General features: G+C 45.0%; 2 protein-coding genes across 6 annotated transcripts in view; both read right to left on the bottom strand.

The window, feature by feature from the left end:
• The window catches only part of DNAH10 (dynein axonemal heavy chain 10), a 148,206-nt gene extending 134,087 nt beyond the window's left edge, over positions 1 to 14,119 (bottom strand). For 3 of the 5 annotated variants that reach the window (XM_082418126.1, XM_082418127.1, XM_082418130.1), the window contains exons 1-5: positions 13,274 to 14,119; positions 9,642 to 9,713; positions 5,739 to 5,839; positions 4,511 to 4,619; positions 228 to 343 (exon numbers count right to left, since the gene is read on the bottom strand). In XM_082418126.1, the coding sequence (XP_082274252.1) occupies positions 228 to 343; positions 4,511 to 4,619; positions 5,739 to 5,839; positions 9,642 to 9,713; positions 13,274 to 13,487 (612 nt within the window). In that variant the 5' untranslated portion in view covers positions 13,488 to 14,119. Of the gene's footprint in view, positions 1 to 227; positions 344 to 4,510; positions 4,620 to 5,738; positions 5,840 to 9,627; positions 9,946 to 9,969; positions 11,866 to 13,273 lie in introns of those variants that run through there. The other 2 variants (XM_082418128.1, XM_082418129.1) reach the window with 2 other exon arrangements.
• Positions 14,120 to 16,174: 2,055 nt separating this feature from the next.
• The window catches only part of ATP6V0A2 (ATPase H+ transporting V0 subunit a2), a 36,274-nt gene continuing 34,647 nt past the window's right edge, over positions 16,175 to 17,801 (bottom strand). The window contains exon 20 of the mRNA XM_082418226.1: positions 16,175 to 17,324. Coding sequence (XP_082274352.1) covers positions 17,225 to 17,324 — 100 coding nt within the window. The 3' untranslated portion in view covers positions 16,175 to 17,224. The remainder of the gene's footprint in view (positions 17,325 to 17,801) is intronic.

Below are 17,801 nucleotides of genomic sequence, written 5' to 3'. Positions count from 1 at the left end.
CACTACCTGATATTTTCCAGTTTATGTGTTGGTGTTTGGTGTCTTTCCCCCAGTATAAGCTCCCATAGCACAGGGCTGTCATCTGGCCTGCTCACTGCTCCACTGTCCCCAGGGCCCATGACAGCACCTGGAATCTAAGAGCTGCTGACCACCTCTTCGTGGAATCAGTGAATTAGATGGCCTTACTCTTAAACAGTGCTGAGATCCTTTTTTCCGTCCGTACTTACCTGACATATAATATCTTTCAGGAGACCAAGCACGTGTGAATTTATAATGCCATACTCCAGTGTTTTGGGCATAATTTCCAGAGCTTCCTTCATGTCTGTCGCCTCAGAGATGGTCTCTAAACAGGAACAGATTTGGGGAATGAAATGAGGAGGGAAGTGGACACAGCTAACATTTCCCGGTGTACGGGAACCAGCTGCTCCTCCGCAAGTAACTACAAAGGAACGTTCCAGGCACAGGTCAGGATAAGCGCTCACTGAGAAACAAATACACGCTGAGGGTCGTGCTGTGGTTCAGAGGTTCACACAAGCAGCACCCAAGAGCCACACACATGAGCTGATCTAGTTGGATCGTCTACAGCTGAACAAGGATAGAAACACTGTGGATTTTCTAGAAACGTTTCTTGGGCTCCTTGCTTGCTTTGTCTCCCCACTCCCAGCCATGCCTCCCCAATTCATCACCAAAGTACCTTTCAAGTCATGGGCTTTGGCGGGGGGGTTTGTTGTTTTTTCTTTATTTTTTGGCCACACCACACAGCTAGCAGGATCTTAGTTCCCCAGCCAGGGATCAAACCCAGGCCCCGGCAGTGAGAGCGCCGAGTCCTAACCACTGGACCACCAGGGAATTCCCAAGTCGTGGGGTTTTAAAAGACAAGTTTGGGAACAGCCTACCTCTCGGCCAGGTTTTCTTTGATGTGCACTCACTCCCTCCCTGTCTCCCCACTACCCCCCTGATCAAAAATTCAGTCAGCACCAATCAGCTCAGTAGACACTTTAAAGGTCCCTTGGACCCTTCTCTCAATCTAACTGGGAAACACAGCAAACATATCAACTGCAATTATTTCACAGGCTTCAGTCTACATGCCTTTCCCTGCAACTGTGTAGACGCGCACTATTCTTTGCCTAATAGGTTTCTTTCTATCAGATGCTTCTTTACTGAAATAACTTTACTTAAAGGGAAACTATGTAAAAACTAAGTATGAAAAAAAAAAGAAAGCTTGACATCAGTGAAAGATAACTGTAAAAAAAAATATGATGAGAGTAAACAGTAATAAAGCCGGGGTAAATGCCGTTCCCGCCCTGCCCAAAGCTGATTATTGTTGTTACAGTAAGTCCCCTACATACGAACCTTCAGGTGGAGAACTTTCAAAGGTGCGAACGTGCATCTGGTTCCAGCAAGGAACCACACCCTGCGCCATCAACGTCAGGCGTGAGTGCAATTGCATCTTGCCCTCCATCTCCCACTGCTGACGATCCTTCAGCTCTACCATCTCCCACCTCCTCTCTCTCCTCCAGTCAGTAACTCTTCCTGCCTGTTCACTCGATGCCAGCCCCTGCATGCCAGCTGTTGTACTGTACTACTGTACTTTTGAAGGGACTGTACTGTAAGATTAAAACTGCTCTCCTTATTTTTTGTGTTTGTTTATGTATTATTTGTGTGAAAAGTATTATAAACCTAATACAGTGCAGTACTATATAGCCAATTGTGTTAGTTGGGTACCTAGGCTAACTTTGTTGGACTTAACGAACCAACCGGACTTACAAACGCACTCTCAGAACGGAACTCATTCGTATGTAGGGGACTTACTGTATTGGGTTGTGATTACTGTTAAAAGGGAAGCATTGGGCTTCCCTGGTGGCGCAGTGGTTAAGAATCCGCCTGCCAATGGAGAAGACACGGATTCGATCCCTGGTCCGGGAAGATCCCACATGCCGCGGAGCAACTAAGCCCCTGTCCCACAACTACTGAACTCCGTGCGCCTAGAGCCCGTGCTCCGCAACAAGAGAAGCCACCGCAATGAGAAGCCCGCGCACCGCAACGAAGAGTAGCCCCCGCTCGCCGCAACTAGAGGAAGTCCACGCGCAGCAACGATGACCCAGTGCAGCCAAAAATAAATAAATAAATAAATTTTAAAAAGAGAAGCACTATGGGTTCCAGCCCTGGTCTGGGAAGATCCCACATGCCGCGGAGCAACTGGGCCCGTGAGCCACAACTACTGAGCCTGCGCGTCTGGAGCCTGTGCTCCGCAACAAGAGAGGCTGCGATAGTGAGAGGCCTGCGCACCGCGATGAAGAGTGGCCCCCGCTTGCCGCAACTAGAGAAAGCCCTCGCACAGAAACGAAGACCCAACACAGCCAAAAATAAATAAATAAATAAATAAATAAATAAAATATTAAAAAAAAAAGGGAAGCACTGAGCTGAGATTGGCCCCTCCCCGGACAAGAACTGTGACGGGAGTCGCTGTTTAATGCTGAGCCTCTATCTGTCATCTTTCTTCTTATTCCCACTCACTTGGGAAGAACGAATTACAGGAGCTCAGAGCTTAGCGGTGAGGTCGGGATCCAAAGGGCCATCAAAGTTCAAAAAATGAAAAGAAAAGCAACAGAATGTTTGTTCTAGAATTGAGGGTATGCTATGCACAGTTTGGGAGGTAGAGGCAACGGCAGAAGAAATGGGGGAAGCGCAGGCAGAGAGAGCGGAGAGTCAGCCTGGATGGAATACGGCAAGAGGAAGAGCAAGGGGTCAGAAGAGACCAGAGAACAATCACTTGGGCAGTGCAGTGGGAATGCACAGCGGGAACATCCAGCCGAGAAGTTACCCTGCAGGATGAACTTGGCTTCTGAGTGGCACCTCTGTCTAAAAAAATAAAAAATAAAAATCACACAGCCGGGACTTCCCCGGAGGTCCAGTGGTTAAGACTGCACTTGCAATGCAGGGGGTGCACATTCGATCCCTGGTCGGGGAGTTAAGATCCCACCTGCCATGAGGCACAGCCAAAACATTAAAAAAAATGAAATAAAATAAAATCACACAGTAACGTGGAGAAAGCCCACCAAAACTCGTCTTATAACTCAGGGTGATGTCATTTTGAATCTCCCTCTAATTGTTATAAATAGAACTAAGATGATATCAATGCGGTCAAGTCTCATTACTTGCAGTAGTTATGTTCTATGAAGTCACCACGAACACAGAATTACTGGATGCTGAGCCATTGTTCCTACAGGAAATACGGGTCTAGGTTCCTGTGAACCTCTGGTCACAACATTTTCATCAACCATCAATGTAAGCAGACCTCGGAGATACTGTGGTTTCGATTCCAGATCACAATAAAGCGCATATCGCAATAAAGCGAGTCACACGCATTTTTTGGTTTCCCAGTGCAAAAGTATGTTTACACTATGCTGTAGTCTATTAACTGTGCAATAGCATTATGTCTAAAAAAAACAATGTATATACCTTAATTTAAAAATACTTTATTGCTGGGAATTCCCTGGAGGTCCAGTGGTAAGGGCTCCTCGCTTCCACTGCAGGGGGCACAGGTTTGATCCCTGGTTGGGGAACTATGATGCCACATGCCGTGTGGCACGGCCAAAAATTGAAAAAAAAAAACTATTGCTAAAAAATGCTAACCATCGTCTGAGCCTTCAGTGCATCCTAGAAGTAACTTCAAAGATCACTGATCACAGATCACCATCACGAATATAATAAATAATGAAAAATTTTGAAATATTGAGAGAATCACCAAAATGTGACACAGAGACATAAAGTGAGCAAATACTGTTGGAAAAATGGCCCTGATAGACTTGCTCCACACAGGGTTGCCACCAACCTTCAGTTTGTAAAAAAAAAAAAAATGCAGTATCTGCGAAGCGCAATGAAACGAGGTCTGCCTGTATATAACCTTCTTTATGTGTGTTTCCATTTAAAGACACCTTATTTAACACTACTGTTGATTCACTAACATTGAACTCATGGCCAACAGCACCATCACTTACGTCTGAACGAAGCTTACGTAACACACGAGCTTTCTCTGCCAGGCACATCACAGCCTTCCTGTTCTCTGAGCTCTAGCCAGCGCTTCAGCACCTTCCTTGGGGACATTTTAAACAGCGAAATCACCCAAAAACCCCACAAAAATTTGAAAACTGTGGTGCTAAACAGAGCACGATAAAGACACTTGTTTAGAGCATTCAATGAAATAAGAAGGCAGTGCATGGCCTTGCCCGACCTCAGCTGGGTCCATGAGTGTTGGGTGACTCAAAATTTCCCCACGCTGTATGTGTCCTTAAATGACCACGAAAGCATCGAAATACTGATTGGCGGTTACAAAAATTTTGAGTGAGTCGGTGAATTTGCAAATATGGAATCCGTGAATAATGAAGATTGACAGTACTGATAAAAAAGCTATCTTCTCAAGAACATGTAAAAATTAAAGAGTCTCAGACATATACACATGCACGTGCATGCACACCCACACTCACACACGCTCATGCTGGAAAGGTACCTTTTGTATTTCTGAGAAAATATACCACATTCTGGTTCAGAAACTCCTCAGGAACAGGAGTACGAAGCACATGGAGATATGTCTTTTCCACGATTTGCTTAACAGTTTTCTGAAACACGGGGAACAAAAAAATCACGTGGAGATACAACCGTGCATCCAAATCACCTAATATTCACGTACACCTGAGCTCTCCACTCCACGCACTGCTGAACTCATTTCCCAGCAGACCACACACATGAGCTGAAATTCACCCAGACGCTGAACTCTAAGCCTGACTCTTTCACCAACTGGCCACTGCAGCTACACTTGAATAAAGTGACCTGGGAAATGTCCAGATCGAGCTTTTCTGGGCCACAAATTGCAACAAACCTGTTCTGAATTCGGGTATTCTGTGGGGAGGCATATTCACAGAGCAGCTGAACCTAATTTCATTTAGCACAGCTCAGGCCAAATGTTGACATCCTAACTTTAGTCTCCCTCCCTGGGATTTGTGCAGTAAATGGTTAACTCAGCAGGCCTGGGTTGTCCAAACCCTGCACATTCCAAAGGTTCTCAAGACTAGCCCGGAACCGGCTCCTGGGTGATGACCTCTAAGCTTTTGGAACATCCTGGCTGATCTGAGCAGCTCTGTATACCTGGGGCCTTGGGTCATGCTGCAGAGTTTACACTAACAACATGATTTATGCTGAATGCCCGTTTTTGTTTGCCTGGGGCCCTGGGTCACCCCGCATCAGTTTGGCCTCTGGGGCGGCCGGGGGGGCGCTGCAGACTAACTGTGGGCACTTCACACCTACGTGGTTGACCCCCAGTAAAAACCCTGGACACCAAGGCTTGGGTGAGCCCCCCGATTGGCACAATGTCCTACGTGTTGTCACACATGGCTCCTGCGAGAATGAATGCTGTCCTTGAAGCCCCACTTGGAAAGGACAACTTGTGCCTATTTTCTCCTGGACTCTGCCCTGTGTGCCTTGTTCTCTGTTGATACTAATCTGCATCCTTTCACTGAAATAAACTATAACCATGAGTATACAAGCTTTCCTGGGTCCTGTGAGTCACTGTGGCAAGTCATTCAATCTGAGGGTGATCTCGGGGACCCCCAAACACAGCATTCTATCACCTCCACTCCAGTACAATACGTTCCTTGTACGAGCTGTGTCGGTTACCCAGACTCATCCGAGGGCGTGAAATTCCCACTACCCCGCCCAAGAGGAGAAAGAGCCATGCGTACTTTGACGTGGGGGTTCTCTACCCTCTCTTGGTCCATTTCTTCATCCTCTAGGCCGGTGGAAGGCTGAAGTATGGAATACGTTCTCAGCTGCAAATTCTTAGCTGCAAAACATGATTCAATGCACGAGATGAAATACTTGGAAGATGAGTTTTCCTACCGTCAAGACCAGACCTGCATCTTGGACAACAGCATATTTCATTCAATCGGCACGTAATCAAAAAGCTGAACGTACATTTTTTACAAACGAATCCTACTGAAGCCTTGACTTACATTATAATTAGGAGAGTTGTGCTGCAGTTTTGATGGGTCTTCAGTCGGAAATTTAACACATGCGTGTGTGCATGTGTGCGTGTGTGTGCGTGTTCCAGCTACAGGGTCCAATGAGTGACTTCTCTGAGATTTTTACTTAAAAGCGGGGGGGGGGGGGTTTATCCTTAGGATGAGACTTGGAGTTAACATGTTAGCATCTACTCCTTCTTCACTATAAAACTTGAAACTGATGGGGGACAGAAAGAAACGTAATCTAAATAAAATGAACGTATGTATGCCTTGCAAGTCCACGGTTATCGACGTGGACCTGGAAACCTCACAGCCTGCCAGTCACAGCCCTGAGAGCTTCTGACGAAGCCTGCAGAGAAGGGAGAGCTTTCCCGAACTGTTTGGCTCTTCCTTCGAAAGGCACTGGACAAAGTCAGTGCGACTCTGGAATCAAATCAACGTGGGGGGTCGGAATCCTCTCTGCAATGGGTTTTCTCATCCATAAACTGGGACAATAACATCTACTGGGTCAGACTCGGGAGGATTCGATTACAGGTTGGCGGAGTGTCGGGCACGCTGGCTGGCAGAGGAAACAGTCTACGGCCGGGAGAAGCAGCATTATTACAGCAAGAGCAACAGCCTGGACTCAAAAACACACTGATGAGTGTACTCAATGCCACCGAGCTGTATGCTTAGAAATGGTTAAAATGGCATTTCATGTTACATACGTTTTACCACGATAAAAAGAAAAAAAAAAAGAAAAGAAAAAAATACACTTGGAAGGAACGTTAATTTGCTGTGTCAGAGAAGAGTTTCCTGACCCTTTTCTCAAGCAGCCTCCTCTCTCCCAAGTCTTTCCTGATCACGGATTTATTGGTGCCAAAGCAGGAAGCCATCAGTAAACATGGCTGTGGCCCTCATGACCACCGTCTGCCTTATCAAAATCCAACCTAGACAAGTCTCAGTAAGAACGGATGGTCTGTATTTCTAAACATGTAGTCCTCCCTCTCCCCTCCCCCAATCTTTACTAGGGAGGGGATTATGTTGTGGTTAAAAATAAATTCTTCTGAAAAAACTAAGATGACTATAGGAAACACTGCACATCGCCTCAATCCCTTTTCCCCTCTGGTTTTCAAATACTCAGGATCTTGGTAAAGTGCAGTGTCTAACCCACAGCTTCTGCTGCTGTAAGTGAAGGTGAGTTACGGGAGGAAGGGGGCTGTTTAGCTCCGGTGGCGACGTGATGGTCCGGAGCAGGGTTTCCGTCTCAGCACTTCCGGCACTTGGGGCTGGAACGTTCCGTGTCGTAAGGGCCAGACCTGAGCGTCGTAGGACGTTTGGCAGCATCCCTGGCCTCAACCCATGAGATGCCAGGAGCCCCTGCCCTCTAGCTGTGACAACCAAAAATGTCTCCAGACATCACCAAATGCCCCTGGGGGCCAAAATCACCCCTGGTTGAGAACGCAGCCCAGAGAACAGGGTCAACGCGTGTAGCCACGGCTGCTTCATCACTACAGGAAAGTAACTCAAAGCCTGCAGGGGACCGAGTGTCACGGCCCAGCCGGGAGTGTCACAGCAACCTCTCTAATGTAGACATTTCAATTCCTTAGCAGCAAAAGCCTTGACTCGGGCCTCAGATTCGCCCAAAGAAATGGCATCTGTAGCTGGCACAGTGGAAGCCTTCTCTACACAGCCCACGCCATGCGCTCTTGGCTGAGCTGTCGGAGACACTGCCGTGCAAGCCTGGGTGTTTTTATGTTATGTGCTGTTCTGCACGGAAGGGTGCCACACCCCCGCCCCGAATTCGTGTCCACCCAGAACCTCAGAATGTGACCGTATTTGGAAGCGGTGTCTTTGCAGATATAATTAGTTAAGATGAGGTCTGATAAAATAAACGTTCACATATTGAGATACAGAGAAGTCGTTCTGGCTTCTACGTGAGTTCACTTGGATTTGATGCTAACTTAAAAAGCTTGTATGTGGTCTATCAAACAGACATTGTACATCTGCTTTAATTATTAAAGAAAAGGGCACACTGACCAGAAGTAAAGAATGTCCATGTTGAAAATAAAGATTATAGAGTTACAGATGTAGAAAATAAACATATTTTATGTTTACCGGGGGGGGGGTAAGGGAGGGAGGGATAAATTGGGAGATTGGGATTGACACATACACACTACTATATATAAAACAGATAACGCATAAGGACCTACTGTATAGCACAGGGAACTCTACTCAATACTCTGTAATGGCCTACAGGGGAAAAGAATCTAAAAAAGAGTGGATATATGTGTTTGTATAACAGATTCACTTTGCTGCACAGCAGAAACTAACACAACATTGTAAATCAATTATACCCCAATGAAAAAATATTTTTAATAAATAAAAAATAAAGATTAAATGCCTCCCTTCCTGGGATGCCAGCACTGGTCCTCCTTTGATAATACGACTCCCTTCCCAGGTGCCAAGGCCTTGCTGTATGTGCTGTACATGTACGTGCTGGTCTGTTGGTTTTTTTGTTTGTTTGTTTTTTGAAACCTTGAAGAAATGTATCCCTGACTTGTTTAATGTTCTTTGTTCTGACAAGATATAAAACTGTGCTGAAAACCCTGCTTCCCCAGAGCAGCTTCTCAGAGTAACCTGGGAAGCCGGCCCCAGGCTATAGTCCTCAGTTTGGCTCGAATAAAAATCTTTTCTATTCTTATTATTGATTGTTTATTATTTTCGTCAACAGGTCATAGTGGAGAGGGTGGTCCCTGAATCCAATGACTGGTGTTGCTATGAGAGAAAGGAGGTGATTCACACACACACACGCACACACACACACACACACACACACACACACACGTATACACACAAACACACATACACACAAATACACACAATCACACACATACACATGCATACACACATACACACACATACACATACAATCACACATACACGCACGCACACATACACGCATACACACATGCACACATACACTATATATTAAAACACATACACATACACACACATACAAACATATAAATACACATGTATACATACAAACACACACACAAATACACACATTCACACATACACACGTATACACACAAACACACAAACACACAAATACACACATTCACAAATACACACATTCACACACATACACACACGTGTGTGCACACATACACATACATACACACATGCACACACATGCACGCATACACGCGCACACATACACACACATATACACATACACACACACAGGGCAGACAGCCATGTGACAACAGAGGCATAGATTGGAGGGATGTGTCTACAAGCCAAGGAACATCAAGGAAGCCTACAGCCACCAGAAGCTGGGGGAGGCCAGGAAGGATCCTCCCCCAGGGCCTGCCCACACCTTGAGTTTGACCTTGTAGCCTCTGCACTGTCTCCTTCAAGGCAGTGCTGTTGTTCTAAGCCACCCAGTCTGTGGCCCTTGGTTATGGCAGCCCCAGGTAGTTAATAATGAACCTATGCACACCCAGCACTTTCTCCTTGTACTTCTTACCAAGTCGCAGCTTCACAAAAGTAAAAAGCAGAAACTGATTCTCGTCTGGGCACGCGGACCCCTCCCTCCGGACGCATGCCCCCCAGTGCCGCTCACCCCCAATTCCAGACCTGATGCTCTATCCGCCGACTGGGTCTCTTCTTCCTCTTCTTCCTCCTCAGATGGGCCAGGAATCTCGGCATCTTTATAGCCACATAAAGCAAAAGAAAAAAAAAAAACGTAATTGTTCCACTGCTCTCCTTGGCACTGAGGGTTGGTCCGTGGCCCCGGGAGAGTCGTGCCTATTACAGTTGGCTGGAGGAAGTCATCGAGAAGACAGGACCGCTGCCCGACCCGCGAGCTGACCCCGGGCAATCAGAGGCCCCTTGCCCCTGCCCTGTCCTGGGGACGCCCACCCTGCCCACCATGCCCACCGTGAGAGCCGTCTCAAGAATGCACCTGGAGAGATCAGGTGTGGCTGAGACCACCAGACAGTGTGGGTGCCTGAATCCCGGGAAGGCCTCTCTATAAACTCTTAGATGCCGGCGGGCGGGCAGTGATCTCGACCAGCCACGCCCAAGACCGCCACCTACTGATCCGGAGTGGCTGCCTCTTTCTCTGGTCTCTCCTTGCCCTCCGTGTATGGGGGTGGTTTGCGAACCAACACACAGTCCCACAGAAACATCCCAGTTACTGGAAACAGCCTTAAGGGACATGAAAGAAAGATTTGTGCAAATTCTCCAGGGAGATGAAGGACACAGGATGATCACATAGTTACAAGCACCCCAAAAAAATATAAATGACCATCATGCATAAAAAAAGAGGCTCAACTCCACTAATTATGATACAAATGTACATGAGAACGAGGAAGTGCATCCACCTTTCATCTATGGGGTTGGCAAAAATTTTAACGATAATACCCAATGTTGGCAAGGATGTTGGCAAATGGACACCTCATCACCGTTGCCAGGTGTGGACTGGGAGGGCCATTCTAGAGAGCAGTTTGGCAGGACCCATCCAAGCTGTAAATGCACACACCCGCCTAACCCACGGTTCCACTTTTAGAAATCTCTCCCACGAAATACCGAAAGCGTACAAAGGTAGACGCACATTGTGACGTTGTGTGTAAAATAAAATACTGCGGAAAGATAAATGTCCAGTCATTAGGGAATGGATAAATAAAATATGGTGCATCTATAAAGTTACATAGATCTACAGGTACTGACATGAAAAATTCTGCAAGATATCTTTGAGGGAGGACCAGTCACAACATACTATATAAAGAGTGATCTTATTTATGATTTCAGGAACTCTATATATATCTACATATTATCATTGTATACATACCATTATCTGGAAAGATATAAATGATGACAGATAGATAGATAGATAGACAGATAGATTGATCTGAGAAAAGATCTGGCAGGATATACACCAAACTACCACTAGTGGTTACTTATAGGAATGGGAGCAGGGCTGAGGGAAGAGTGAAGGATTATTTTTTCACTTTTTATTTTCTGTGTTTCTAAATTCTATGTTATGTGAATTTTTAAGAGAACATCTTCCAGTAATACTTACTGGAAGTAAGTATTAATTACTTAATACCGTGTAATTTTTAAATTACTGTGTAATTTTGCAATTTCTAAAAATTACTGTGTAAAAATGTAAGCAAGTTATTAAGTGATATGGACAGGATGATTCCATTTTGTTATTTCAAGAAACAACACATGCTTAGCTATTAGAACAGCATCTTGGACTAGCTGCTGCTGGTCTAGACACCCCTCTTTCCTCAAGACCACCCTGCCAGCATCTGTCTCCATTCAAATAATTTTTAACCAGGAGCAGACAGAAGTCTTGACCAGGGGAGAGGCAGAAATAGAGAAAAGAGGGATGAAGGGACATGCATTGGCCCCACTCCAGGTCCTCTGGACAACCGGAGACCCCATAAAGGATCCAATAAAACTGTCCAAGGGTCTTTGTAAGTCTGCAGGCTTAATAAGCAGAGGGTGAGTGACAACTTGAAACCCGGAGCTGGGGAGGAGGTCCCGTCTCCCCACCTCTGTCCAGAACCCAACCCCCAACACTCAACACCATTCTAGTGCCCCCAGGAGCAGTAGCTTTGAGTTTCTGGGGCCGGCATCCTCAGCAGGGAATACACTGCCATTCTCAAGATGTGATGACAGTGAGAAGACCCAGAAAAGGAGGGGAAGAACGTTGGGGTGGGCTGAGGGGTGGGTTAGAGACAGACCAGAAACAGACATAGTGCGCGGAAGATTTCCGAGGACACTTTGGAGGAATTAAGCAGGGGGACCCTCGGAAGTGAGACTAAAATCTCCTTCCACATAGAACGGGGGCATCCTGCCAGGAGACACTGGGCTGAACATGTGGTAGTATACACAGCACAGAAAACAGCCACGAACTATTAACAGAAGCCCTCAGAGGTCACAAGAAGTCCAAGTCGCATTCATTTCTTAGGGTCTTGGTATATATATATTTTTAAGTATACAAAGTCAGGGTTACTGAAATATGGTACATGTAAAATAGTCAATCCTGTTAGTGCATCTTTGTATCCAGAATTTCACTTGGTGATCATGAGAGTCTAAATTCAAGGTCCTATTATAATGTAACATCCAGGTCCAAAGGTCTGCCGGGGAAGGGAGGGGGGGATAGAGTTAGATTCCAAATGTTACGAGGGTCATCTCTCTGGGTGTCATTTGCAATTTGTTATTGTTTATTTATGGGCTTGGATTTTTCTACAGTGAATATGTGTATTATTTTGTGCAAAGAATGTACATTTAAAATAAATAAATGTGCCTACGACCTTTTAAGAAAAAAAAGTTCTGCCTGGCTCTGCCATCCCACCCTGTGAAAGGTCCTGTAGGGGATCCAGAAGTCTCGTGAAGATGTGACACTAGCACAGGAGGCTTACATTGATGGGACAGGACACATCACACAAACCCGGTCTGTGACAGCTGCACTGATACTGGTGCTCCTACTGGGAGAGAACTTGTGTGTCTCTCAATCTCCTTTCTGAGTGTCCCCTGCACTCTGTCCTGTCTCCCCCTCCGCCCCCCCAGGCTGACTCTGTATCCCTGGGCTGGACCAGCCACCTCCACAGAAGGTTCTGGGCATCAGTCACTGTCATTATTTTTATTTAAAATGCTAAATTGTTCAACATAAACGTCAAAAAATTTTTTAAAACCTTGTTTTGGTGTTACCTTACAATAGCACGTCGGGAGCCTGGGAAAATAGGAAGGGGCACGCTTCTCCACCTCTGGGAGACCCTGTCACCATCTGAGAGAGTGAGGATGAACTGACCCTCTCAGCCCCTGGGCCACTTCTCTATCCGTCTGACACGTCATTGGACAGCGACACATATTCTTCTGAGTCTTTACTACGTGACCTGTGTGGGTGAGCTAGTTAACCCTCTCTGTGCCACAGCTTGCTCATCTGTAAAATGGGATAACAATACACCCACGTCATGGGATTAATAGCTGATATACGCGTTTGGAACTGTACCTGGCACAGAGTAAGCGCTAAATGAGTGTTTGCTGTGATTATTCATTCAAGGTCTGACTTCCCAAGTGGGCTTGTCCAGTTCACCCAGTGGCTGGACTGTGCCTGCACACGGTGGGCGACAATACGCATTTGCGGACGGCACGGGAGGCCAAGAGCGGGGTGGGCGGGGGTCTGCAGTCCCCGCGGTGGTGAGGCGGTGACGGGGCAGGAGGGGGCGCGGCGGGAGGGCGGCCGCGGGGCTCACCGATCTCCATCTCCACTTCCTCGGGCACCACCTTGCGGTAGAAGAAGAGAGTCGAGGCGCCCTCCTCGTCGCTGGTCTGGTTGAGGAAGTGCAGGATGAGGTCCTCGACCTCGCCGTCGTTGCGGTTCAGCAACTCCTCGAAGAGCTGGGGGTCTGTGATGCCGAAGGCGGTGTACACTCGGTCGCGCATCCACAGCACCCGCAGGTCGTCCATGGCGCCGCAGAGCCGGCAGCAACCGCAGCACCGGGCTCAGGGAGCAGAGCGCCGGGCGGGCGTCTGTGGCAACGGCGCCCCTAGCAACGGGCGCCCCGGCAACGGCCGCAGCGGGCGCGGGGACCCACGGTCTCTGGGCGCCCCTGCACCCGGGTCCCGCGCTCACAGAAGCGCGAAGCGGGACCCGGGAAGGTGGCGCGGAGCGCCTGGGGAGGGGCCGCGGCGCCCCAGCCTGCGCGCGGAGGGGGGCCGGGCCTCTTCCCCCGGATGGGCGCCCCCTTCCTCCTGGGAGGACCGAGATGAGCTGGACGGCCGCACGCAAGCCCCTGGGACGGAAAGACGTGTAGGAAGGCAACCGACTGCAGACCTGGAGGTGCGCCAGGAGCCTTGTAAGTGCTGCATGCGCAAGGCCTCCTGTGATTCTCACCGCCACCGTGTCTGGGACTGTCCTGCCCGCTTTGTCGATAAGGAAACAGTGGCAAGATACATGACAGACAAGGTCACGGTATCTCTGAGGTGGTAGAGGCAAAGTTGGACGCGAGGCAGAAGGACTATAGTCTGAACCCTCGGGTCGCTATGGATCAAAAAAGGGCGTCAGAAGAGCAAATACACGGCGAAGATTCCCAAGAAGGGGCAAGCTCCTTCTGGTGTACCAGGATCAGGGAAGGGGGAGCCCCAAGAAGGGACACTGGCTACAGAGTAGAAACCGAGCTCTTCGGCTTTGTAGCCAATCCAAAGCCTAATAAAGCAAAACACCCACGTTTCAAAAATAGAGATATATTTATTTTTCATTAGTAAAGGGAAGTTCAATACTGATAGGAAGATACAAATTTGTCCCTTCATACATCTGTGGATCTTTAACTTGTTCAGTCGTTTTCCCTCATTAAGCCCCTAGATTACTGGGCTGACCCTAAGAACGTAGCCTTCTTATTGGATTTTCCCATCAAGGAACAGGTGGAATGTTCTAAGTGTTTCTTAAAATTCTAAACCAAAGTTCAGCATCATTGGCCTGGCTGTTGGAAAATTACTACTCCGAACTGTCTTATTTTCATCATCTTGAATTAAGATTTCTTAATAACCTTGCTGGAGATATACCAGATGGCATGCAAGCAAACCTGGCTTTAAATTTTTAATAAAGTTGTTTTTAAATGCAGACTGCAGAACAGTTGAAGTTATTTTTATTTCTGTTTTCCAAAATGAATCAGGCCCTGAAGTGTCTGAATTTTTAATTCGTAAACATAAGAGTTACCTATCCTATAGTCTATGCCTTTTTAAACTGCTGCAGAACGAAAATTCAGATCAGAATGTTGTTATAAAATACGCATTCCAGAAATGAGGACAGGGTGGCATTCAGTGAAGGGTGAGTCTCCTCAAAGTCCTAGCCACAATAAACTGCCAGCCCACAGGCTCAGCGTGACCCCCATCAAACCCCCTTTGCACTCCTTAACTCAGCACAATCACATCACCACCAGGACCTTCTTCACCCTTGCAGGGCGAAATCAAACTCTATTTTACTGAAGAAAGCCCTTGGATTTTCATGTTAGGATGAACACCTGCATGAAAACTGGAAGACGTGGCAGTCGTGACTTTTCGTGTTAGGAAAATAAACAGATGAACTTCGCATCATCCAGACAACTGACCATTTTTCCTCTGGATGCCTGCTATCAAGGGAATGAAGTTATGTCTTAAGAACTGTATACATAATAGTTCTGCCAAACAGCTTAACAAACAAAACAGAGCAACTGCTCTGGTAACATGACACTGGAACCAGTAGCTTTATATTAAGAAAGAAAATTTACCTTGGTGACTAAAAGACACCATCAAACTGTAATTTTAGAGAGTTCTTTCACAAAAATTAGAACTAACAATCCGTCTTTTATACCATTACGTTCTACAGAACTACTACATAGGTTTCAGCTGAAAAGAGACTCTTCACCCTCTGTTCTATGCCCTGATAGAGGCGTTCACTGGAATTAAAAAGTGGCCCCCGTGACAACTGCCAATGGGGACAGAAAAGAATTCTAGCAGATCCTGTACGTCTCTTGTTTACTAGTCAGTTAACTAGTCAGTTTACTTGTCAGTTAAAATGGTGGGTTTCCTAAGGATGAATTAGTTACCATCTTGGAGTAAAATAATAAAAATAAGAACTTGTGAGGGACACATTTGTAACCTGAAAGGCATTATTCAGATTTCGTATTCATCCAAAAGAAGTGTCCAAGTGCCCTTCTGAGGAAACTTAACGTTGACAGCAGTAGCATTTTTAAGAGTTTCATCAGCATCGTTTTATGTTTGATATTATGAGGGACAGCATCTCATATGAGAGGAGTAGCATGGAATCTTTACTACAATTTAAAAGGTTTAATGTCAGAGTCACAGTTATGTCATGATGTTCAATTCATGCCTCTCAGCAAATAGGCCTTGAAATTACCTGAAAAGATACGCTTAAATTCAGGGCTACCATGATCTTAGCTTGTAATGAAAACCCTAAACTCTCTATCACCAGCCAAGGTGAAGGAGACAAGCGGGCCTCTTCATGTGACTTACTCAAAATGTTACGAAAGCGAAAATACTGCAGGTTTCTTTTTGAAAATAATTATCTAAAATCAATTACAGTAAAATATGAAAAACGAACATAATTTACAAGAATACAGGACAGATCAAAATGTTCAACAGGACTGACTCAAATGTCAAGTGAAAAGATGAATTTAATCTGAAGATTATACATTAATGGCTTAGTAAGAATTGGTTTTCAACTGATCTAAATAGTTTTTAAAAGTTTAACTCTAAATGCCTTTATTAGACATTTATTTCGAATTAGTCTGAAAGTGAATCATTATAATTATACTGTTCTCAAGGATAGTTGCAACCTCTTCATGGTAAAATATCTTAATTTATATTTTATTATAAAAATATACAAAATACTACTTTTTACCTTTCCTTCACTCAGTATAAACCCCTTTTGGTTCAGGAACATCAGCCAAGCTGGTCACTAAGTTCGAATCACATCCATATTACATCTTCTATAGTCACACTGGATTTTAAGGCTCAGTACACAGTTTATCTTCCCAAACATACAATTATCATAATTGGTTTTATGTAAGGATAACAGGATAAGAGTCTTTAAAAAAATATACAAGTGGGATAACCATTTGTTGTATGTTATTTTATCCCATTTTCTCCAATTATTAAAACAAGACAAAATCGTAGAAACAATTCTACTTGTAATTCTAGATAGTATACGATAAAAAAAGTTTGCATACTTTTAACCAAGCAAAATAAGTGTGAATCTTTTGATTAACCATCATTAAATTTTTTTAAAAACTACTTAACTTCAGCTGTTGGAAAATATTATCTGACAACTTCAGGTGACAGAATAACTCTAGTTATTTTTTAAATAAGTTGAAAAGGAATCAAGTATTTAAGACCATTTTCAATTAGCCAATCAAAACTGGCTTCTCTCCCCCAAGCCTATATTTTTAAAAATAACTTTAACATAACTTTTGGCATTAACTTATATTTGCTCATCATAAAAACTGAAAGAAATTTCTATATCTGAAATTGAGAAACTTTACAAAATATTTAACATGAGGAAGAGGTATATCTTACAGAATCATTTGGCTATCTCATAAGGCAGTTAATGAAGATGGAATTTTTCCTATCGTCAATTTAACATAAGGAAATTCTACAACATGATAATTCTCCTTAAATCAGAAAGCTTGTTGGATACAGCAATATGATCATGCCATGTCGTCGCTAAACTTCGAAGAAAGTAATCTGAGTGAGAAAGGAACAAATTTGGTGCCTGCACCAACGTAGAATTTGTTCTGAAATTCTACCCTAAAAAAACAAAACAAAGAAAAACACAAAAAAAACCATGTATTAATGAAAGATTCTGAATAATACTTGCTACATTTCTTAAAACAACATTTATAAGTTAAAAAAAAAAAGTTCCTGTGCTTCTGAAGTTGCTTCATTCCATACATGCTCTTGGCACAAATACTTTTACTTAGATAAAATACACACACACACTGGCCCTTTGTTGCCTTTCCCATGAAGAAAACGCTGACACCTCACGTCACCTCCCACCCTATGGATATACACGAGTATTAGGAACCTCTCCCTCCTCAGTAACTGGATACACAGACAAGTAATCTGCTATACACTGTAAAACATTAAGAAATATGGTTTACAATAAGATAAAGCAACCTGTCAGACCCAAAGTGAATCGAAAGTGTGAAATACACAAAATTATTCAGCAAGCGTAAACTTGCTTTTACGTGTCGGCGACAAAAGCTCAGAAACAAAATACAATTT

Source organism: Balaenoptera physalus, assembly GCF_965194825.1.
Source record: "Balaenoptera physalus genome assembly, chromosome: 12".
Lineage (NCBI taxonomy): Eukaryota > Metazoa > Chordata > Mammalia > Artiodactyla > Balaenopteridae > Balaenoptera > Balaenoptera physalus.
This window is presented reverse-complemented; position numbering and strand designations above follow the sequence as displayed.